The 23,663-nt window shown below is 44.2% G+C and overlaps 1 protein-coding gene across 4 annotated transcripts; it reads left to right on the forward strand.

Moving 5' to 3' along the window:
• Positions 1 to 1,195: 1,195 nt before the first annotated feature.
• On the forward strand, positions 1,196 to 20,814 carry LOC128814935 (uncharacterized). Of its 4 annotated transcripts, none has more exons than XM_053991254.1 (7): positions 1,196 to 1,541; positions 10,810 to 13,614; positions 14,395 to 14,465; positions 15,175 to 15,750; positions 16,133 to 16,283; positions 17,436 to 17,708; positions 20,180 to 20,814. In XM_053991254.1, exons 2-7 carry the CDS (start codon positions 10,915 to 10,917, stop codon positions 20,432 to 20,434), a joined length of 4,026 nt encoding a protein of 1,341 aa, XP_053847229.1. In that variant the 5' UTR covers positions 1,196 to 1,541; positions 10,810 to 10,914; the 3' UTR covers positions 20,435 to 20,814. The 4 variants fall into 4 exon arrangements, 3 of the variants coding, with proteins under 3 accessions (XP_053847229.1, XP_053847231.1, XP_053847230.1); XM_053991256.1 differs by having other exon boundaries at positions 16,136 to 16,283; XM_053991255.1 differs by having other exon boundaries at positions 1,538 to 1,606.
• The last annotated feature ends 2,849 nt before the right edge of the window (positions 20,815 to 23,663 follow it).

Consider the following 23,663-nt stretch of genomic DNA (forward strand, 5'->3'; position numbering starts at 1 on the left):
AACACGTGTGCTGGTGAAAAAAAATTGAGCTGTGGGATGGTCTGTTTGTATACAGGGCTTTGCAGGGGAGCCTGGGTGGTTGCTCACAGAAAAACCTGAAATATTAATTAAATGAATAATCAATGAATAGTATTCCAGAGGCTCTTCATGCTCAGGAGAAGTGGATTAAGACTACCAACAAAAGGATCCCTGTCCTGTCCAGCTGCTCTCTGTGATGGCACAGCCTTGCTGGAGAGCAGGGTGGGGCCAGGCACAACCCAAGGGCTCAGCCTGTGTCCCACTGGAGACCACGTTTGTCCTTCCCAACACGTAAAAACAACACAGCCACAGGTCAGAAGATTATTTTGGTGGGAAATGTGGAAGGAATGCCCAGTGTTCCCTGGAGAGACAGTACATAACAAATCAAAGAGCTCTGGCCTGCATGGCATTATCCAGCTTAGTTTGAGGGGAAAAATAGTGCCACAAAATCAGCTTATTTTTTAAGCCCATCTGGAAACTAGTGGGAATTCATTTCACCGAATAAGGCCATTATATCAGGCTTCATGACATATATTTGGAGGCAGAAAGAACTTATTGCAGAGGCTTGAGTTGATTCAGTCACACAACATAGATGAAAGCCTTCTGTGTGCCTTCTGTGCACTTTTATGAACAAAATATTTAGAAATAATTTAAAAGCCACACAAAACAAGAACTGTGGCATATAAAACAGAGCTTCAGCTGTTGCCTTGAGCTGCTTTAACTTTTACTGAACAACCCTTTTTCTCTCCCCCTAAGAAAACAGTGCATAATCTTTTAAGAAAATCAAATCTAACTCCTTTGTTGTATTAAATCTAACTACTTTCAGTTGGATTTAATTAGTTTTTGTCTAGCAGCGCTTCTCAACTGCCCCAGAGCAAGGGCTCTTGGCCCGTGTGCGGTGACCTCAGGCTGGGGACAGCAAGGGATGCTCCTGGAGCAGGGACATCCTGGTGGGATGCACAGGAGCGCTTTGGGTTGCAGGGCAGAGAGGCCTCACCTGGTCTCTCCTCTGTGGCCTTGGCAGCACATTTATGGAATTTTTCAGTCGTGCCCACGTGGGAGTCGTGGCGGCCAGCCAAGAGCTCCGGCAGGAACAGCCCCGTTGTTAATGATTGACTGGTGAGATAATGCAATAGCCCAGCCCTCGGTGTGCTTCCCTTCCCCGCTCCGTGCCCGTGCTGTGCACCAGAGCACCACAGAGCCGGGGCAGTGCCAGCCCGGCACTGTCACCCTGCACCGGGATGGCCGTGGAGCCTCCCGCTGGCCCGGGGACATCCCGCTGCTGTGGTGACAGGTGAGAGAAGGGAATGGCCTCTGACACCTGGGAGTGCATGGAGAACTCCTGGGGCTGTGATCTGCACGAGTTCTGCTTCACTGCTCACTGACTGTGAGATCCCTGCGGGCACAGCTGGACTGTGGCACCAGAGCATTGGCTTCTGTTTCATAAAGAGAATACTGGAGGTAGAAAATGTGCACTGTCTGTACTCACTGGGAGCGTGCCTTCAGATTGCTGGAGCTAACAGGTAACCTGGTGTGTGCAAGGTGTCCCTGCCCATGGCAGCCAGGGGGGAACTGGATGAGCTTTAAGGTACCTTCTAACCCAAAGCATTTTGTAGTTCTGTGATTCTAACAAAACGAAACAACATCTCTGTGTGTGTGTGTGTGTATTTTAGATGCCTGTACCTGATACATATTGTCTGCAGCCGTTGCTGTGCTGTTTGTGTATTTGCTTTATGCGAGAAAAGAATGAAAAGAACATTCTGGTTACTCTGTTGTTTATGTTGTGTTTGCTCTAAGTCTGGAGAACATGATTCTGCTGATCCATGGTCTGAGTAGCTGCTCCTTAGCCTGTGGATAAGTGCCTGTGTTTGGGGAGGGATTCAGCGAGATCCCAGCTGCAGACCTTTAGGGCCGCAGTGCGTGGTGGATGAGCTCACTTGTTTCTCCTGACACGCGGATTTTCCTTTACCTCAGCAGGGTCCCTTGAGCAGCTGGGGGACACCAGCCATGTCCTTGGCCCCCGCAGGGTTTGGTGCAGTCTGTGACAGGTGGGTTTGGGTGCTGGAGACGCACCCAGCCGTGCCAGGTGCTGGTGGCCCTGTGGCACGTGTGCCAGTGTGGGTGCTCACGGCACCGTGGCAGCGGCTCACAGGAGGTTTGGAGGGCTCAGCAAAAGAGGAGGTGCAGCGTGTGCCATCCCCACTGGGCAGCGTGGGGCAGGCAGAGCCAAAGGTCCTGCTGGGGAGGGATGACTTAAACATGGTGCATCAGCCCATCGAGGGCCAGGCACGAGCTGCTGGGTGGTGGTGAGAGAAGAAATGTTGGACAAACAGGTGTGCAGGTGCTGTGTTTTCTATCAGTCCTTTCCCCCCACCGAGGGCAGATTCAGCTCTCAGGTGCATCTGCTGCCAAAGTCCACGTGCTCCCTTCTGAGGCACCCTCTGTAAGAGCCAGCCTGGAAACAGAGGAAGGGGCAGGATGTATGCTGGAAAATATTAAAACCACATTTTGAAATGTTTAACTTGGGGCTGGAAGCCGTCTTAGGCACATGTGGTTGCACCAGGCCACCTGAACTTCAGGGCTTGTCCTCAGGATCTCTGACTGTGAAAGATGGCATTTTCATAGGGAAATGTGTGAATGTAACCAAATAATTGAGGGCAGAATTGAATTTGTAACAGAAAAATTATCTTTAAAATCCTGAAATTATCAGTGTGTTTTAGTGTGTAAGGGACCAATCGCATCCCTGCTGTGGACATGGACAGCCTAGAGTGTCACCTGAGTCTAATACAGCCACAGGAGCTCTGCTCTATCCTCGAGTGTATTATTATGTGGGTTTTTTTAGAATAAATAAAATCTAGGTCTGTGGTAAATGGATCAGGTAAAGGGTCTGGCAGGTATACATTTTTACACTGAAAATAGCTACTTTGGTACAAAATGTACTTAATGATTCTCCAGCACAGGCAATGTTTGATGCTAATGGTGAAATGTAGATTATAGAGGACTGATTTGGGATCTCAGAGGGGAATTTCTGTAGAATGGGTTAAATATAGAAAGGTGGATCTGCAAAAACTCACACCTTTCTGTTTGGATGGGGACTAGCTGGTATGAAGTGCTCCAGACAGGAAATCACTTGGTCCCTTGCTTGTATGTACCCAGCAGACCCTCTCACTGAAACTGCCACTGCTCTCTGAATTACTCACCTGTTTTCAGAGGTGAGCACCTGTCCTGCAATCACCTGCTTAGGGAAAGTCTCTCACAAAAGCTCTGAGTGCTGCCTTTTCCCAGAACTGAATTTATTTGTGCTTCCCCAGCATTTTTCCTCTGCCATCTCCTGCAAATCTTGCAGCATGTCTGGAGGGAGGCTGAAGGAGGGTGGGTTTAGTGTAGATATTGAGAAGAAATTCTTCCCTGTGAGGGTGGAAAGGCCTGGCACAGGTTGCCCAGAGAAGCTGTGGCTGCTCCATCCCTGGAAGTGTCCAAGACCAGGTGGGATGGGGCTTGGAGCAGCCTGAGACAGTGAAAGATGTCCCTGCCCACGGCAGGGGGTGGAACAAGGTGATTCTTAAGGATCCTTCCAACCCAAACCATTCTGTGATGCTCTTTGTGGACCAAAGGTTTGGTTTCTGCCCCCCAATTCCGAGCAACCCTCACCCCACCACTAAACCTGCTCTAATGTAATTGTTGGATATTTCCAGATTATTTTTAACTACTAATCCAGGTTTTCATTTTTTGTTGTGGAGACCAAAGATATGTTTAGTGAGATTAAGCATAAACACTTTTGAATTCTGCCCAAACAAAAGCTGTGGGAAAATACTGGAATGCAATATTTGCCAAAGGAACAGAGCAGTCTAATATATTATTTCTTGTGTATATTTGGTGGTTTCCTCTTGTTCCAGTGGAATGTTCTGTAGTAAATGGATATTGCATTACTGTCTGTTCCAGCCCAAAGGCAGGCGTAATTATATTTAACATCTGGATGAATTAGGCTGAAAACAGACATCCTCTGGAAAGGAACAGTTTCTGTCTCCTATGTCAAAATAAGAAAGAGCTAATGGCTTTTTATAAAATACCACATTAATTGATCTGACTTCATAATCCTTGATTTATATACAAGAAAATGGAAGTGCTAATATTAATTGCCAGTTGTATTTTAGACTGCTGTTATGAAAGACTGGAAAAGTTACATGATGTCCTGAGGATAGTAAGGTATTAAAAAATTAATTTGTAGTTAGGAGGAGTGCTGAGAAGGCAAGAGGCCTGGGTTCTGCTCCTGATGTGGGGCTCAAATGATTTCATGTAAGGCAGAGTCCTGCTGGTGTGGCAGAATAGAATTGAAGTTTGTAAGATACACTCTGAGGTTCAGGGAGATTGTTTTGTGAGATGGAGCTCCACTTCCACATCTGTGCTTGCTTTCTCTCTGTTTCTCTCACGTCCCCAGTCTCCTCCTCACTTGTGTTCAGTGTTGGGAATTTTTCCAGGTACCACAAGCTGATTCCTGTGCTCTCCTGTTCTCGGGGCTAATCTAGGTAAGCCAGCTTGACCATGTCACCCTCTCCTCTGGGAAGGTCTGGTGGGATTCTCTGTTCCATATTTTACCTGTTGGTATTCCCTAGATGGAAATGACTTTGGGACTGTAGTGAAGAGAGTGTATTTCTATATCTTCATGAAGTTCATAGCACACAGTCTAAAGCTTGCAAAGTTCAGGAAAAAGTTTCTTTGTACATTAAGGGACCAGAGAATGAACTTTTTGTTCCATTTGAAGTCATAATTTAAATTATATAAACACATATATTTATATACCTAAATAATATATATCTATAATCCCACTTCATTAAGGTGAACTGGACGCTGCTCCTTCCCCAGTCAGTGCCTCTGGATCCATCATTTCCTAAAACTGGAGCTGCAGCAGGAATGTTTGTCCTCAATGCAGGTTTGTCTGTGGAAAACATAACCACAGCATGTAGAAATTGGAATCTGCAGTGTTGCTCTGGCAAGGACTCTTGGACTGCAACTACAGAGCCATCCATAAAGCTTCTGAGAATAGTTTTATATTAGAATAAAGCATATATAGGTGCCAGAAAACCACAATTCTTCAAAGATGACTTCAGGACATTTCCCAGCCAGCCAACCCTCACTAGTAAGTCTGAGTGAGCGTCAGCTCTCCCAGAGCTCTGATAAAGTTGGAAAAGGCAAATTCTGATCCAGGCAGTGCTGGGAGTACATTGGGTTTGGGATGTGTGGCAGCTGGTGAAGCTGCCTGTAATAAGCACTTGGGTTTTTCTAATTATAGGCAATTAATAATGAACATGTTTTTAAAACTGTGCTTGCACAGATTGCTAACCAACTACCAACTCAGAGGATTCTGGACTAAAACCATGTCAGTGGAGGGAGATGTTGAACTGAATTACCCCTATTTAAAGGCCAGTTTCTTCTCTTGTGAGCTTGACTTGCTGCCTAAGCTGTGGGAAGCTGAGTGCAGCCAGGAGCAGGTCAGGGGGACCATGAGAATTTTATTTTTCCCTGATGTTTCTTGGACGGCCTTGCTGGGAAGCAGTCAACATGGTAGAAATGAGAAAACATCTTTATTACAGTTATTAATTTAATTCTATTCTATTAAATAGTTAATTTAATAATATATATAGTAATTCTGAAGACATATGTTTAAAAATCAACAGTGTCATTAGATTTTTTTTTCTTTTTGATTTTTAGTACTTTGAAGTCCATAATTTTTTAATGTTCTTGTGGTGTTTTTGTAGCCTGTAAAAACACTATGGGGCTAAGTTTATGGCATCAAATAAACTTGATTAGATTTTTAAAAGAAATAAGGAAAATATGATGACATTAAAAGGGATAAAATGGAAATGGTTGGGAAGAAATGCACACATTTGGGATGAAACTGATTTCTGGCAAAATCATTTTCTGAGAAGCACTTACAGAGGTAGAAGAAACAGTAAGTGTTTGGTTTTTAATAGACGAGAGACTAATGCTGATGGAAACAAAAAGAAACTTTTAAGGCTGAATAAAGAAAGTCATGGAATTCGAGGACAAGGGAGAGGTATGTAGTGGGTGACTGCTCTCATTAAAAGGTCAGACTCTGTTGGGTGCTCAGAAAAGGTCTCTCATGGGGCTGTGAAGAATTGCCAAACCTCATCTTCCTCGTTAGTTCCTTGGCCAGAGATGGGGCCATAGCTCTCCTCCAAAGGCAGTTTATTTGGGCCATAGCTTTTCATCACCCAGGAGGCGTGTTAGGCAAATGCCAGATGTTCCTGTCCACCAGTGGGATGTCATCCCTTTGGGAAGTGGTGCCAGGAAGGTGTAGGACGGACCCATTCTGGTACTGTGGCTCCAGCAAAGCTCCCTTGCTGGTCACTAGGGATCTCTTCCTCCTTAGAGAGCCTGGCATAGCAGGGTGAGGAAGTTTAGGAAGGTTTGTCTGTGCCCCTACACAAAAAAAGGGGATACTGAGATGCATTTTATTATTATTATTATTGTTTTATTATTATTATTATTATTATTATTATTATTACTTTCATCCTTCTCTAAATTTCTCATGACACTTTGATAGCCCCAGAAAGCCTCAATTGTGTATCCATGGGTTTTACTGGAAATGTTTACATTCCTCAAACTATGGTGAAATTTATTTCTGTGCACACAAGGCATAAACCTCCTCTAAATCCCACTTAGGCTCTGTTTTGGGACTGTGTGACACTTTGACTTCCCAGTAGCAGGGTGAGCCTTCCACTGGGCCTGGAAGCCAAATGTTTGAGATTTTGTCCTTGGGTGTTGATGTACAATATCCTTGATGACCATTACCTACCTGCACAATAGTTATGGAAATTGCACTAAATGAGAAAAACAGGGATTAGAGTCTTCATAAATCTTAGCAAAATAATACAGATTAGCAAAAAGTGTGTTTTTTCAGTCAACCAAAGGCAGTATCATCTGCTATGTTTGCCTTCCTGTTAGAAACCTAGTCGAAAGCTCAGGGGGTAAAATTGTTGATTATAGGCTAGAAACAAAGAATAACAAAGGGAAAGTATTTATTAAAAAGAAAAGGGAGAGAAAGAGAGAAATAGTAACTTTCAGAGATGCTGGGCACAAAGGCAATGCCAGCCACACTTTCCTGAATGTAATATCCTTCCATTTCTCTCACCCTTTCAACAGTCATGTCAAAGTGATGGAATTTGAAGACTTCAGGCATTTGTCTGGAATTTCTGGATATTTCAGAGTCTGGTCAAAGAAGCAGCTCTTATTTCCAGACATGCTGTATCTCAGAGAATACATCCATGTTGTGCAGGGGCATGGGTTCTATCCAGGAATACCTGGATGGAGGCCTGGGAACCTGTGCTAGATCACCAACTAGTGACCTCCTGAAGGTTTCTGGGATGCCAGAGACTGCACCTGACTTCCCTGGGATTCTGCACCTGACTTCCCCAGGATTCTGGCCTCTCCAGGCTGCCCTGGGAAAGCCAAGAGGATCACCTGCTAAAGCAAGAGTCTCTCAGGTGATCTTTTGGTAGCAATGAGATCTCAGGGTCTGGGGAACAGATGGGTCAGGTGCTGCAGCCTGTGCAACAGACTGGAATCTGAAGAATTTCAGTTAATATTTACATCCAGTGTTTACCCTTTGATAAGGAACAGGTCATTCACTAATGTGGACATGACATAATATTGGGAGGTTGTCAAGGTGTTTGCTCTGTGTTTTGCACACTTGTTCTCTTCTGGAGAGCACTTGGTGTACTGTAGTTTGATCCAGATCAACAGCTGTGGGTTTCCCCTTTATTTTCATGGAGCCATTTGTATAAAAACAGAGCTAGGAAGGTTTGAACTTTGCTTGTGTTTATTAAGGGAAATTCTCATTCTTGCTTCTGTGATGGAAAGATTGTGTTGGTCACTTCAAGGGAACTCCACAAGTGCACAAATTATTTCAGACTGTGTTATGTGCTAGGGGCCATTTTTCCTGGGTTGTTGAGGGCAAATCAGAGACTTGATAGAGAGAATACCTGTGTTTCTGATGGGTGATGATTTGTTTGGGCAAGCATTGTATATAAGTGCAGGTGAGTTACAGATCAATTATGGCACCTGGCAAACTCTAAATGAGGTCAAACAAGACCAAACTGTAATTATAATAAATCTTTCCCTTATAAGACAGCTAAGTTGTTCACTGACTGTGGTCTGGAGTCACTAGGTTTTCTCTGTACAGAGTTAATTTGCCAGACATGAGGCTTTGACATACTGAGTTGGTTGCAAAGAATTCAAGATTGTGCAATGCAAATCACCTTTCCCTAGAACAGAACAGGTTGATATGGATGGAAGTTAAGTTAGCCTCTATTTTTAACAACAAAAAAGAACAACCAAACAACTTTGGAACTTAATAGGTTGATAGTGGCTTTATTTCTTCCTTGGGCATGGAGTGGATATACTTCCCTGCACTCTTACACTGTTACTACACTTTCCTTCATCTTTCAGTGGCTTTGGTTCTGATATACTTTAACATTTTTCTTCTTGCTTTTGGTGGTTTACAGTGCAGGTATTGGAAGCGGGTCTGGAATGGCACATTGTATTCCAGCCTTGCCAGAATGTATCTGAGACCCAGAGACAGCACAGTCCATGAGGCCACCTCCCCATGAGATCAATAATGTCATTGTTCATGTCAGTTGACTTTTAAGGACATTCATGATTTTCTCTTACATGGGAAAGAGAGGGCAGTTTCCACATAGTACTTTGAAGACATTGAGGTAAACAATTCTGCTGCCAGGGTTTAGGAAATATCCTCTTCAAAAGAAATGAGACAAGTTTTCCCTAAGGTGTGTTTCAGTATCAGTCAGAGCTTCTTACCTCAGTATTATAACATACTGAAATTATATTTCCTGTTACTTCTGGTATCATCATAAAAACCTGAGTCATAAATTCTTCTCTGTATTGCCAACTTCACTGTAAATCCCAATGAGGAGCTTAAAACAATGGGGGAAAAGAGAACTTGGGAATGACTGGTATAGGAAACCAGGAGAGTACTGCCATTGATAGACATGAACTAAATCACAACAGTTACTTGGATTCTACACATTGCTGTGAAAAGTTAGAGCCAAATTCTCATTGTAAATCAGGGTGGCTCCATGAACTTCCATGGAACTGTGCCAGCACATCCCAGACAAAGACTTGGCTCCATCTATTTACAGCACCATCAGCAAGAGCTGCTTGGAGAGGTTCCACTGGGAGAAAAATTTAATTAAAACAAGGGAGATAAGAATGACAGAGCAATCTGTCTTCTGGATCTCTTGTGGAGTGTGGCTCCTGTGGGGTTTGATCCTGTGCACCCTCAGCACCTCCAGGTCCCTCTGAGCTCTCCCAGTGGTCACTGCCATGGGCCAGACCTCCGGGGCACTCCTAGGAAATGTAACTGCAGTGGGATACCCCGTGGTACCCTCCCAGTCTGCACTTGGTGTCACTGCAGTCATTCAATGTTTTTTTTCCTCAGTGGTTTCAGAAAATCCAAGGTCTTCCTTTCACCAAGTATCTAAGGTTTTTATTTCTTTAAATTCCTCAATTCACTGTGGTGAAAAGGATGGGGAATGGCATCACCAGCCACTGATGCTTCCTGTTTCCTTTGTGACCCTGTTATTCAGGGACAGACATTTAAATTTCACAACTGTGTTTTAAATCATCTGTAAAGAGGGAGAGAACTCCAAACATCCTTGAGTTGGTGTCTCACTAAAATGTTAAAAAACAAGACAAACACCCAGGGAAAAAGAAAAAAAAAAAAACCAGCAGGCAAATTACCACTTTGTGGTGTTAGGCTGTTTTCATTTCCCAGAAACTAGTTAATTTATTTAGTGTGCCCCACCAGTCCAAGTTTCATTTATAGATTAACTTGTGTATTTTGGCTCCTATCCATCTCTTCCTTTGGCTCAAAATGAATGATACCAGGACTGTCTTTGAAACAAGGAAGGAATGTGATTTTTTTTTTTTTAATTAAAGAGAAACATCACCCTGAAACCTCTCTTTCTGCCAGCTTTTTGAGGTCCTACCACAGAAATACGATATTGGGAATGGCAGATTAGTGTCTGGTGAGTTCAACCTTTATGAATAAATCAGACATGTAATATTCTAGAGGGATCTGGGCAGTGTTTGTGTCTCCTCAGAAGGCCTTTTACTGGAGCAGCTTGTTGATGAAGCTTTGCAAGATTGTTTGTTTGCTTTCTTGTAATAACTAATCAGTTTCTAGAGCTGATCTAAATGAGAATTACTAAACAAGGTTGCTGGATAGCACCACTCTGGTGCCAGGTTCAGTCTTTTATTTGGGGCTGCTACTGCCTGGGAGCAGGTCAGGGGGTTTGAAGCTGGCACAGGTGGCTGAGAGGGTCAGGCTGTTGGTGTGAGAATCTCCTGCTTGTCTTCCCTTGGCCCGTTGGGTTGCTGCTTGTGGAGATCCATGTGTTAAACTAAACCTATGGCATCATGCACAGCAATCAGAGAGCAACTGTCGAGTGCTGCTGATAAACACAGGCTGTTTTCCAGACTCTGCAAAATCTGTGTATTTGTCATACGTGAACTCTATGCTGGTGCTCTTTCCTAGTGCATCTGGGGGTTTGCAGGGAAGTTCTGGACTGCAGCCGTAAACATTTGGCCATCTTTTAAAATCTGTGGCTTGGGACTGACAGCAGAATGCCTCATCAAGATGCTCTGTCAGTCTCAAACACCTTTTTCTAGGACTCTGGGAAAGGTTTTCCAAGATGTGCCAGGAGAATCCTCCCACTGAGTCTTTTTTCATGCACTTCTCTTTCTTTTTAGGATCCTCTAGATATAATTGGAATGTAACTATAAAGAAAAATGTTAATTTCTAACAACTCAGTTGTGGACTTTTAATCAGACTTGGATTTCTGGAAATACTACAACATGACTTCAGCTGGGAATGAGATAGAAAGAGGGACTCACAGGCAAGGTGGCAGAACTGGGAAGCTGGTAGAGCCTGTGGCCTCTCCTGAAAATGATCATCTTTTGTCAGTGAAGTCAGTCAGCAGCATGGACCATCTCTTGCAGCTCCCTGGAAGGGCAGACTCTGCTTACAGCTCTTTCTCAGGAGGATCAAACATTCCAGAATACCCCACACCATCGTGCCATGGTGAATACTTCTGTGTGCCTCCAGAGCAGGGCCCGTACATGGACTCGGAATATGTGACAGGAATTTGTAATCTCAGTGCTGCACACTCTGCCCTCAGATCCCCCCAGCCGTACAAGGCACCAGACCGGAGCACCCACAACAACTCCCACAGCTGTGGAATTACTCCTTCCCAAAGGACTTCAGACCAGGGCCCTGCAGCCCTGGCAGTGTCCCCTCCCGCACTGTCCCCTCCCTGGTGCCCCCAGAGCTGTAACATCACTCACAGGCACTTGGACAAGCCCAGGGAGAGCCGAGGCTCTGCAGGGCACGCTGAGGGCAGTGTGCAGCCAGCTCCTGGCCTGCAGCACGGCCAGCCAGCAGACAGAGATGGACCATGGAGTCAGCCCTGGGATGCAGTTACAGAGAAGGATGTAGGGCCTCATAGGGAAAAGCCTCTGGAAAACAAGGGCCTTTCTTCTGATTTTACAAATGAGGTATCAAAGGCTCAGGTGTTAAAGACAGAGGAAAATGGAGAGTGCAGCCTATCACAACAACCTGCAAAGAGAAGCAATCCACGCATTTTCAGGAGACCTTCTTCATTCATTTTTCAAGAATATTTAAAGACAGACTCTGTAATGAATGTTCCCAAAACACTTTCTGCGTATAATTCAGGTCATGCTAACAAAATTCCCAAAGAGATGAACTTCAAGTCCTATCACCAAGCACATTCCAAGCCCAGTGCTGTTAATGATACACAGGAAGTCAAACAGTGTCCCAGGGGTGTGTGTAAGCCATGTGCCAGAGAAGCAGCTCTGCCAAGCACTGTGCCAGGGCCCAGCCAGAGGAAAGAGTCCTTGCCCTGTGCTCAGGGCCCACTCCATGCTGAGTGGCATTCAGACATGGATCAGGATGTGTTTGAGGACAGCTTGGAATTAAGATATATGGAGAATGCTCTTCTAAATAAAAATGCTCCCAGGAAGCTGAACAGTTATGCAGACAAAAATCAGTGCTATGATTCTGAAGGAAAAATTATGAGCAATACTAGGGAACTAGTCCCAAACCAGCAAAACAAAGTGCAGAGATCACCATTGTCCTGCAGCTGCAAAGCTATGGAAGTGGAGCACCCTCAGTGTGAGGAGTTGGATCAGGGAAGGAGGCGCTGTTGTGATGGCACAAGCCAAATGGCTTTTTTCAGACCAAAGGAAGATTCCACATCTCAGTCATTACGTGAAGTCCAAAAAGAAAACCAGGGTAACAACAGCAGTCCTGACCTCAGCACGTGTCTGGAACAGGATGAACCTCCTGCTCAGAAACACCAGCCTGTATTTCAAACACAGCTCTCAAGACAGCTTCGGGAGGAGCAGGCTGGTGAACAAATAACCAGGCAGGCAACTCCCATGCTTTATTACCTTTCTGCAGGGAGAACCACCAACGTCCTGCACCCCAACAAGGAATCAAGGAGCTCACCAAAGGAAATTCCATCAAGCAGCTATGCTGCCTCAGCACAGTGTCTAGAGATACAAAGAGAAGGCCATCAGCTTGAGAGGAGCAGCCACCACCATCAGCGCAGTGCTGATGATCTCCAGCTTCAGAACAAAGATCTCGTTTGGAGGAGTCCTGCCTCATTCACAGAAGAGTGTTTCCAGAATGACTACATAGAGAAACTAAAAGTAGCTCAGAAAAAGGTTCTGAAAGAAACCTCCTTTAAAAGAAAAGACTTACAGATGAGTTTGCCTGTCAGATTGAGACAGAAATCCTCTAAAAGGCCATCAGTTGAACACCTTCGGTCTTTCTCGTTATCCAGTGCAAGCGAGGATGCCAAACCTGTTCCTTGCTCCCCTTCTCATGTAGAATCCTTGGAAAGTTTCAATAGAAATGAAGAAATAAGGAGGCCACAAAAAGGTCAAGCAGGGGGAAGGAAAAGGGTAACCCAAGAGCAAAAGAAACTCTGCTACTCTGAGCCTGAGAAGCTCAATCACCTAATGGATAAAGAAGTATCATGGAGTCAAGTTAGGGATGAAACCACTGAGCAAGGTACAGTGGCATCCAGGAGAAGGGATCTGGAGAACAGAGGAAAGGCATTTTCCAGTTCAAGTGTCTCCAGGACAGAACTGAAACAAATCCAGCACAGTGCACTGATCAAATACATGGAACGAAAGATCAGTCAAAGACCAGGGGGTTCACAACACCTCCCACTGCAGAAGAGGCTGTCAAATCCCAAAGCTCCTCCTGTCCAGATTTCCATCCCAGATGGAAGCAGGATGATGCAAAATGATGAGGTTTTCTGCCAACTTCTCCCTGAACAAAAATCACCAGATGTTTTCCCTCCTTTGCCTTTTGCTCCCCCACTGAGTGTGACCAGCAGGTGCGATCCCAACCAAGGGGACAGGAGCTGTACCAGCAAGTGTCCATCAGCTGAAAGTCTCCCACAGGCAGGGGGTTCTGCACCTGGGAAAGCTCCTGAGAGACCAAAATCCACTCCCTCTTCCACACAGGTAAGAAACCAGCACCTAAAGGGGGTATAAAGAAAGTCAAGAGGGACTCTGGCACTTGGAAAATGCATTTGCAGAGAACACGTGGTGTATGCAGGATGAGGCTGTTTGTGCTCCAGCAGTCATTATTGTTAATGACAGCAACTTCATTAGAGCCCTATCCCAAAAAAGGTCATTCTAGGAAGAATTTTATAAATGACCAACCTTTTTCGGCTCCTGAATTTGAAGGACAGTAGCTGTCAATATTATTGAGGAGAATAAAGAAGATAAAGGGCCAAAAAATAAATAATTAAACATACCACTAAAATTACCCTACTGAAGAGACTGACAAACTTCCACTAATTCTGAATTTCTGAATTGTTATGAGAGTAAAAGTATTTTTTTGTTGACAGCTATTCTTTCGGTTTTCTAGGGGGGAAAAAAATTGATGCTACTTAGTAAGAGTGTAGTACCAATTTAATTAATAAAAAGAGGTAGACAAAAACACCCCCTAAGATTAAAAACAAAACAACGAACAAAACCCAAACCTTTCCCCCTAGAAAAAGCAACAACAACCAACCAAACAAAAACACCCCCAAAAAACCCAAACAAACAAAAAAAAAAAAAAAAAAAACCCACACACAACAAAAAATAACAAACAAATAAAAAAGCACAAACCCCAGTGAACCTACTTGGAGCTGTACCATCAGCTTCCCTTTCTGGGGATAACCAACATGGGAGTAGAATTAAGCAGCTGCCTCGCCTGAAATGCTGGTTGCCCCAGTGTGCTGTTTTCCCTTCCAGGACACGTGCAGATGTGCCAGAGGTGCGGCAGCACCGTGCCGGCGCTGCGGGAGCTGCCCCGGCACCTCCAGGTAAGGCTGCGGGAGCTGCGCTGGCTACAGCCCGTGTCCCAGCGCTGCTCCCCGCCTTCTCTCTCGGGACCCTTGGTTGTGCACATGGGAACATTCACCCGTACTGTCTGGTCAGCATTTAAAATCCTTTCTACCGCCTGAAGTGCCAGGTGCCCCGAGCAGCTGTCCCTGCTCAGCCGCGCTCCATCAGATCTCTGGGATCACAGCTCCCTCCTCCGAGCTCCGGAGCAAACAGCATTCCAACAGCTCGGAGATGCCCAGTCCTGGAGATGTGTGATCAGGACTGCTGCAATAGGGGATTTGGGTGTGTTTTTTCAGAGGAAATAAAAAAAACTGTGCCATTTACACATCCCTAATTAGGAAATTTGTGTTTTAACTCTCCATATTTGCTTTCCAGTTTGAGGAGCACCAAGGGAGATAAACATCTGAAATCTGTCTCAGCGAGGCAGTGATGTTGACTCTTCTGTAGTAAAAGAATTTCCACTCTTTCAAAAATATCCCGGTGGTTTCTGGAGACTTGAATGGCTTATGGGAAAAAAAAAAACTTTTTCTTAAATTTCATAGTTTAGCAGGTTAGCATAAAAGTAACTGAAAGTTCAGGCAGAACCATAACATCAGAAACATTTGATCATAGCTCCTAAACAGTCTGCAAAAATATCTGTTATAGAGGGAATGCCTCAAATAATAGGAACTGTCTTCTTCCTCACAGTTTCCATGATCCTGAGAAAGATGGACCCAAGAATCATGAACATAATGACATAACTGGACATGTGTGTGGTCAGGATAAAAACGAGCAGGCTCCTGAAACCTCCATTCCTGTCCCAAGAAGTGGAAGCAAGGAGAGTGCTCGAGTGGAGGAAAGCAGAACTCACTCTGTGAGTGGGAATGCTGCACTCAAGCATCCAGAGCAGCAGCATCCTGCAGCTTCTCCAGGGCAGGGAGTGCATCTCCACACAGCACCAGCTCAGCCTCACCAAGGGCACAAACATCCAGCCAAGGGTTTACTTGCCCAGGAAACATCCATGCACAGCAACCACGATGATGTTCCCCTGGAGAGAGAGACACACCTGCCCCAAAGGAGGCTGCAGTCTTCTCAGGACCAGCGATGCCAAGAGCTTGCTATGGAGATCATTGCCAAAGACAACTCTCTGGTGGACATTCTCATGCCTCATCCTCTTAGAAAAACTGCTTTGGACCTGATGGAGGGTTTGTTTCCTGTTAACATTTCCATGCTGGATAAATCACGCAGGAAAAGGGGAAAGCCACAGCATGTTCAGGAGAATGAGTAAGCAGACAAAACCAATTATGTAGCACTTTGGTCTGTTTTAATGTATAGATACTATGCGTACTGGTAGTAAGATGAACTTGAGCACGTTGTTTCATTTTTGCTTCATTAGAAAACATGCAGCTTTCTGATTTACATACCAAGAAATGTCTGAGGCTAAGGGTGTATAATGGAAGAAAAGTGGTTCAGTGGTTCCTTATTAAAGGGACTCTGACAGACCTGGGCTGCAAATCTTTTGCTCTATGTCTTCCAAAAACTTAGATCTCCTGTGGTGAGAAGAGAGGAGAGTGATCCTGAATCAAGATGGATAAAACCATGAATTCAGTGTTAGTGAAGAAAACTGTAAGTGTTTGCTTTAGGTAATTATTTTCTTCTCCAATAGCAGGAAAAGTCATGGAGATGGACCAGAAGAATGTCCAAAATCTGAACATGAAACCAAGCAAAGGAACAAAGATCCTGCCTCTATGAGAAACCAAGTCCTGAAGAGGAACAGAGACAGCACAAATGAGCTAGATGACATCACATCTAAGAAAGTATGTAGATAACCCTCACAAGAACCACTGTTCATCGTGACAAAGAAATTCTTATTAATGCCATTATTACTATGGATATTTTTATCCCAGTAACATTTCACAGGTAACTTTGAATCAGTTTTTGACAGTAGGCAAAGTACTGGAAAACTGGCATATTGATCATAAGTGGTGGTATTTAAATCCTGCCTGATTTGACTCAGATCTCTCATCTGTCATTATTAAGGTTTCCTTGCACAGCCAGCTCCTGTGCAGCAGCAGCAAACTCCCAATTTAACACTCTAATCTAATCTCAAAATCTGTAAAATAAATCAGAACTGGCAGCCTAAATAAGAAATATTCGTTACTCTGAGAGCAGGCAGCAGCTTCTGCACATTCCAGTGTCCAGTTAATTCCATACATGCAGAGAATGGGGGACACAGCTGGACAGTGACAGAAGTATGGAGCTTGGAAGGGTGATTATGTACCTTTGCACAGTTAGGTGGGCTTTTCCCCTGGACATGCTCCATCTCAGGTAACAACAATCTGCCTTCCCGAGGCTCCTCCTGCTGTGCACATTACCTGCTGTCTTACTGCTGCTCCTGTTCATGGTGGCATTGTCCAGCTTCCAAAGAAGCTGATGGTGTGCTCCCACTCAAGTCTTGAAGACCTTTTCCATATAATTTCCCTGTGAAACAGCCTCCTCTGATTGCTTTTCTACCTAGGCACCGTGGCCTGCTTGAATTGCCCATGGAACTGACTTTTTCTGTGTGTATGATAAGTGAAATTCCAATCAGTTCTTCCAAAGCTTGGTACAGAGCTGGGACTTCATGCTCATGTCTTAGAACAACAGTTCTGTGTAATCATGTTGTAATCTTTATTGCAGTTCCCTTCTGACTGATTGGAAGCTCTCTGAGCCAGAGAATATACCACCAGCTAAAGTGATTACCAGTAATTTGCTCTTCAGAGTTTGAGAATTAAGTACAGCTTAGAAAATATCACTGCTTTTCCCCCTTTTTTTTCCTTTCCTGCAGCTTAAAATTATTTTAAAAGTCAAAAAATTTGGCAAAGACAATGTGAAGAAAATCCATTCTCTAGAAGTGATAAGGATTCTCTTTGGCAGTAACAGTTCCTGTGATTTCTTTCTTTTTTTTTTTTTTTTTTTTCTTTTTGCAGCTGGAACTCATGGCCAATCTCCAATCCAGGCTGCAGGCACTGTGGGAGGAACAGGAGCTGGTTCTCTTGGAAGTCAGGGAATGTGCCAAGTGGGGCGAGGAGCTGGAGGTGCTGGTGCGGGACCTGTGCAAGCCCAACGAATTTGAGCGCTACATGATGTTCATTGGGGACCTGGAGAAGGTGGTGAGCCTCCTGCTCTGCTTGTCCAGCCGCCTCGCCCGCGTCCAGAACGCCATGAGCAGGATGGATGGCAACACAGAGCCGGAGGAGAAGGTGAGAGACAACAGAGGTGCTGAATTCTAGTTCACTTCTTTCCAGGTGTGACTTCTTTATGTCCCCAGGGCTGAAGCAGAGCAGAGCAGGTCCCTGGTGAGGACCAGGTACCACTAGTGCTGGAGCACAGCAGTGCAGAGTGAGCCTGCAGCTGCATGCTGGGGGCCAACAGCAAAACCTTGAGAGGCTTCAAGCCATGGGGGTGGCCTTTGGACCCTTGGGCTGCTCCCTGTGGAGTGTGGATATTCTCAGCTCAGTCAGAGAGAAAGAGAAGGGTTTTCTAACCAGGCAACAGCCTGGGAAACAGTTGGGAAAGAATGTAAATAATTCTCTAATCTATCTTGTTATTCACATTGTTTATAGCTATGTTCTGCTACTGTGTGTCATTCACTGCACACCAATGGTGTGGGATGTTTTTACTCTTAAGACCAATAAAATTAGTCTTCTCGATGTTCTCTGTATATAGAGCGGTACATTTGAAATAAAAGAGAGCTCATTTTCTTAGCCTTCTAATCTAGAGTTCTCTGTTCCTGTCCTGCTCAACAGTGTCAGTGGAGTAGCTCCAAACCTGTGCTTTTTGTGGGTTTATTTCTCCACTGATAATTTAATTGCGTTAATTACTTGCCTTTGAAATCATATTTCACTAAATGGGTTTGTCCTAGCGAGCAGGAAGGTGTGGTCATAACTTGAGATAAAGCTCACTGTAGTTTTAACTCAACTAGCCAGCTTTGATGGAAAATGAGGAATTGTCTCATGTCACCAGGAAGTAATTTCAACTCTTGCAAAGTCTCCTTTTTGCTGAAGAAGAAAAGCCAAATTTATCCCAGGAATTATGCTTTTCTGCTATGCTTATTGCTCTAATCATGTTTTTATCAACACAATACCTGCTGTTATCTCTCTTTTGGAAATTGGAAAAGCATAGAGTTACAAAAACAGGGATTTTTTGGAGCTGTGTTGCTGCTGACCTGTATCTCTGGAGGTTCATCATAGTTCACATACAGAATAGCACTAAAAAGGTCCTTTCATGCAGTGTGACACAGAGAGTCAGGATTCACCTCTTCCAAAATGTCTGTTGTGTTAATGTGAATAATTTTAAACAGTATTACATGCTTACTTTCATTTTATGGTAGGCAGGAAGGGTGTTGTTTCTCTGGTATTACATTTACATTCTTCATAGGAAACACATTTAAATAATTTATTCAAATATTTGAATAAAATGCCTAATAAAGACTTGGTTAAGTGCCAACAACTGTTGGCATAATAAAGACTTGGTTAAGTGCCAACAATTTTTAACAACTTTCTTCCACTAACTGCATTTGCCCTCATGTCAGCAGAACCAGCAATCTCAGTCTTTGACTCCATTTTTAGGGTGTCAGTAGTGACCATTGCTCTGTGCTCTATTTATGGACACTGTCCTGAAACAGCACATTTTCCATCAGGGTAATCCCCATGAAAATGATTACAGCTGAATGAGAATTAACTCAAGGTGAAAGGTACAAAAATCCTGTAGAACAAGCAAGGCCCAACTCTTTAAAAGAAGCCATTGATGAACAGTTACTGTCTACATCACAGTTCTTTTATCACACTGATGCCTTTTCGTGGTCTTAAAAAATTGAGAGCCAGATACGGTTAAGTGATAAAGGGTCTTTACTTTGGTGTTTAATAAGGATCTTTGTGGTGCCCCACTTTGCTAAGGTGGAACGTACCACAATGCACACACACGATAGATGGCACATACAATTTATAGACCTTACAAATTAGCATATCTAACAAAGATGCCCCAATGAGAGGCTTGGATGAATGGTGTGATCTCCCCCCATCCAGAGGAATTCCCCCCTGGATGGGCTAAATCTTAGTTTACAGGATATGTTCCAGAGAGGACCTTGGTTTCCCAAGATACCGTAGGGTTTTCCGGCCTCCAGCAGCAAGGCGTCCAGGTGTTTGGTCTCTTGGCTGTTACAGAATGCCAGGACTATGCTAAGTTATCAGACTTAAGGAATTACAAGTATGCATGCTAAGGGTACTGAGGATAAATAAAAGGTATATAAAAGAAAAGGCAAAAAATCACCTTGGCATCAACATGGACCTTTTAATAGAATCCATTCTATCTTTTTAATTTGTCAGTGGCACTCTGGCCACATGCAACACACAAAACACAAAGATACATATCTTGAAGAGCTTCTAATTGAATGAAGATTGTTACAGAATACATTAAAATGACCAGAATTTTAAGTATATTGATTTTTTTTTTCATGAGGGCAGCATAGGAGAAGTGAGCCTTGATGGCATTTATCATGTCTTTACCTTATAAGCCACAAGAATGAGTAATTCAATTGAGAAAAAACTCAGGTGGAAAGCCCACAAGAGGAAGTAATTAAATTAAATTGACTGTGGCTTCCAAATGAAGAAACAGAGCCTGGCAGGAATGATGGGTTCTCATGGTGTGCTGCTTTGTTTTTTTATTCCATTAGCAATCGCTGAATGAACGGCACAAGCTCTTGTCTCGACAGCGGGAAGATGCAAAGGACCTGAAGGAGAATCTGGACCGGAGAGAACGCGTGGTCTCTGGAATCCTTGCCAAATACCTGACAGAGCAGCAGCTCCAGGACTACCAACACTTTGTTCAAGTCAAGACCTCCTTGCTGATTGAACAGAAGGACCTCGAAGAGCAGATTAAATTTTTCGAAGAACAATTAGAAAATCTCAAGCAAAGCATCCCCATCTAACACCCACCACCAGGCCAGACATTTTTATATGTTCTATGTGATGTTTCCCTGGAAAGCCACAGGCACTCCCATCCCAGGGCTCAGTTTGGTGGATTCTTCCAATCCTCTTTGTGCCACAGCATTGACAAGTGTTCAGATGCTCTGGGATGCTCCAGGCACACTCTGGACATGCCCTCCACTTGGACAGGCCAACTGACAGCATCTCAGTGTGTAGCAAACTGCCTTGTGGACATGACTGATAGGATTCATGACTGATAGGATTCATGACTGATAGGATTCATTGCTCCTATTAACTGAATGTGTATTTCCCCTTCCTCTTGTCTGTCCATCTGTTTCCAGATTGACATCATCATCTCAATAAAAGAACCATACAAATATTTGCCTCTTGTGGGTGGGTTGAGTGTTTGAAATGAAAAATTATGTGGGTGTTCAGATTTGAATTGGTGATTACACAAAGCCATAGGAAATGTTATGGACCATTTCAGTGAAACTCCTGCACCCATTTCTACTGTTTATATGTGTGACACAGTAAAAATACACTGTAATGAAAGAAAATAATGACTTCCTTTCTTGGCAGTTGTCACCCATGAGTCTTTCCTGGCTCTGTGTAATCCTTGTATGCTGTTCAGAGGAGGTCAGAAAAAGGGTGGTCTTCACTGACATCAAAGAGACAATCAGTGATGTAGCCAGTTTAAATAAATAGTTTTGGGAATCACAAACTCTGAGCTTATTCCTGCACAGTCATTTGCAAAGTCCTTGCTGTGCTTTTGAAGAATTTCTTTTTCAAGCAGCACCTTCAGGGGGTTGTTTCTAGGTAGTTTTCAATTGTCAGCATGCACAAAAAGCCTGAACATGGGGGGAAAGCTCTGCTGCAGACTGTGCCAGGAGGAGCCAGTGAAAGAGATTAATCCGTTTAAATGAGACTTTATATAAATCCCTTGGCAAAACTCTTTTAAGCCAGTGTTTGCATTGAGTCAAACCAGTGATGTTGCTGTATTTAAAATCTCAGTGTGTTTTGTTTGCAAGAATTCAGTGAGAACAATATGCAGCCTAAACTACATACTTAGACCATGAATACAGCAGCCACTAATTAAATTCAGGTTTCTTCCACAGCCAAAACAGATGTTCATTGTGCCATGATGCTGGACTTTACCAAGAAATGTTTTATTAGTGATGTGTGTCCTGGCTACAGTAAGTATCCCCACCACTGAGAAAAGCTGTCCTGCTCCTGAGGAATCTCCTCTGGAATTGCATGTCACTGGGCACAAGAACTCTGGGAGCACAGTGACCAAGCTGCCAGGTGTACTGTGGTTGTCTTAATACCTGAGGGAAAATGGCCAGACACTGTAGAGCCTGTGAGTAATCTGCACAGTGGTTCTCAGAAGGCCATAAATACAGGCTTTTAATACATAAATCGGAAAGCTGCCTTTTGAAAATGGTCTTTAAAATAACAGAAGCAATGTTAATGGAGAATGGAGAATTTATAAAATACAAGCATAGCTGTTTACATTATTTGAGAAGCCTGACTTAGGTTAGAATAAAGGTGCACTTTATTCTTATTATTCCAAGCTGAGGGAAAAACACCTGATTGAAAATAGGTGTTCTGTAATTGAAGCTAATGCTTGCTTTTAAGGAGAAAAATGGGTCTGCCCTGTTTAGCTTATCTTTTTAGGGCGTTGTGCCCATGGGGAGGGCAATTGCTACCCCTTCCACAACTGGCACTCACACGTATGCTTCAAAGAGCAATCATTAAAAATAACTTTGATTCTGTTAAAAAAAAAAAAAAATAGGCTCCTTGGTATAGTGTTAGACTGTAAATTCAAGGCAAAGTGAAAAATGGTCACAGTGGCAGCATCAGAACCTCTGCAGGCAAGCAGAGACCCCCTTTCAAAGCACCAGCAGGTCTGGATTGTCAGGTGGGTCTCAGTTTTGATACTGATAATTTGTTAAAAAATTATTAGGAGGGTAATGGTGAAAGTTCATCTGGACCTCAGCAGCATTCCTGGCACACCAACATACTAAGTCATGGTAAGTGTCCCTTTCTGCTCTGGTCAGCTGTGGCCTCTGAAACTACAGACTGAAGGCAAGAGTTTAAGCATATGCTCTTGAATCTTACTGCCTTTTTCTGAAAGTTTGGTATTTAGAGCACTAGTTACATCCCCATACCAACACATGGCAGCTTTTTCCCAACTTCAACTCGTGCAGCATAGAAGGCAAGATGGCCAGAAATACAGAGCGTCTTCATTTTACTGTGGGATCACACTGTGATCCCACACTGCTCCACACAGTTTTTTCTGACCTTTTACCATCAGAAGACAAAATTAAGACTTGGACTCTCAATAGCAGTAACTGGAGGTCTTTTGGGGAAGCAGATAACAGGTATTATGGAAATAAAATCCTGTGCAGTGCTTGTATATAATTACTGCTCACACCATTACTCACCAGCCTTCCATTGGTGACCTCTGCAGCCACGGCACTGGGTTACCTCTGACCATGGGTTATCTCTGACCAGGGCCCTGCAAAGTATCAGCTTCGAGAGACTTCTGCACCTCAGCAACACCCCCGTGCCGGGAGACTTCTTATGTAAACGAAGTCAGGTTGTGCGAGTTGGGGAAATGCAAGGAATGAAGAAGTTCCCTGGTACCTGACCTTCCAGGAGAGCAGGCAGGAAATCCCCGCTACCGCCCAGCCTGGGGAGTCGCCTGCTGCTGCCTGCCAGCCTGATCCTTTCACAGGTTACACATAACGTGAGCCCAGCTCCATGGAGAATTGTAATCAGAGCCCTGCAGGGAGCTGTCTCTGTGAATTAATGACAACTGCAGCCAGGAGAGTACAGAACAGCAGGGCTGAGGAGAAGGAGGAGGTGAAAGAGGCAAAATGCAAGCGCCCAGATCTCCCCGTGGCGTGCCGGCAGTGGGAGGCTGGTGGGACTCCAGGAACGATCTCTGCTTGGCCACCCACACACAGGTGGCGTGGGGGGAGACTGCAATAGCTTCTGTTGAGCTAGGGGAAGCAGGTGGGCCTGACTTTGGCTAAGGAGAGGGCTGGTATTGCCCGGGCCACAGCACGAGCCTGTGGTGCAGGAGCACTCAGCGGCAGCAGTGCATCCTGCCCAGCTGACAGCAGTGTCCTGGCAGCAAGTGAGAGATTTTAGACACAGGAACTCGTTTAACATCCACTTCAATGTGTGGGAATCACTGCTGGACCAGGAGCTGCTGTTTCAGCCTTT

Source organism: Vidua macroura, chromosome 15 (assembly GCF_024509145.1).
Source record: "Vidua macroura isolate BioBank_ID:100142 chromosome 15, ASM2450914v1, whole genome shotgun sequence".
NCBI lineage: Eukaryota > Metazoa > Chordata > Aves > Passeriformes > Viduidae > Vidua > Vidua macroura.

What these genes read in the sequence shown, in the direction of transcription:
- LOC128814935 (XM_053991254.1), top strand. Translation starts at nt 10,915, where the DNA reads ATGACTTCAGCTGGGAATGAGATAGAAAGAGGGACTCACAGGCAAGGT. An exon ending in AGCTGCCCCGGCACCTCCAG is followed by an intron (nt 14,466 to 15,174) that starts GTAAGGCTGCGG and finishes TCTTCCTCACAG; the next exon opens with TTTCCATGATCCTGAGAAAG. An exon ending in ATGACATCACATCTAAGAAA is followed by an intron (nt 16,284 to 17,435) that starts GTATGTAGATAA and finishes TTCTTTTTGCAG; the next exon opens with CTGGAACTCATGGCCAATCT.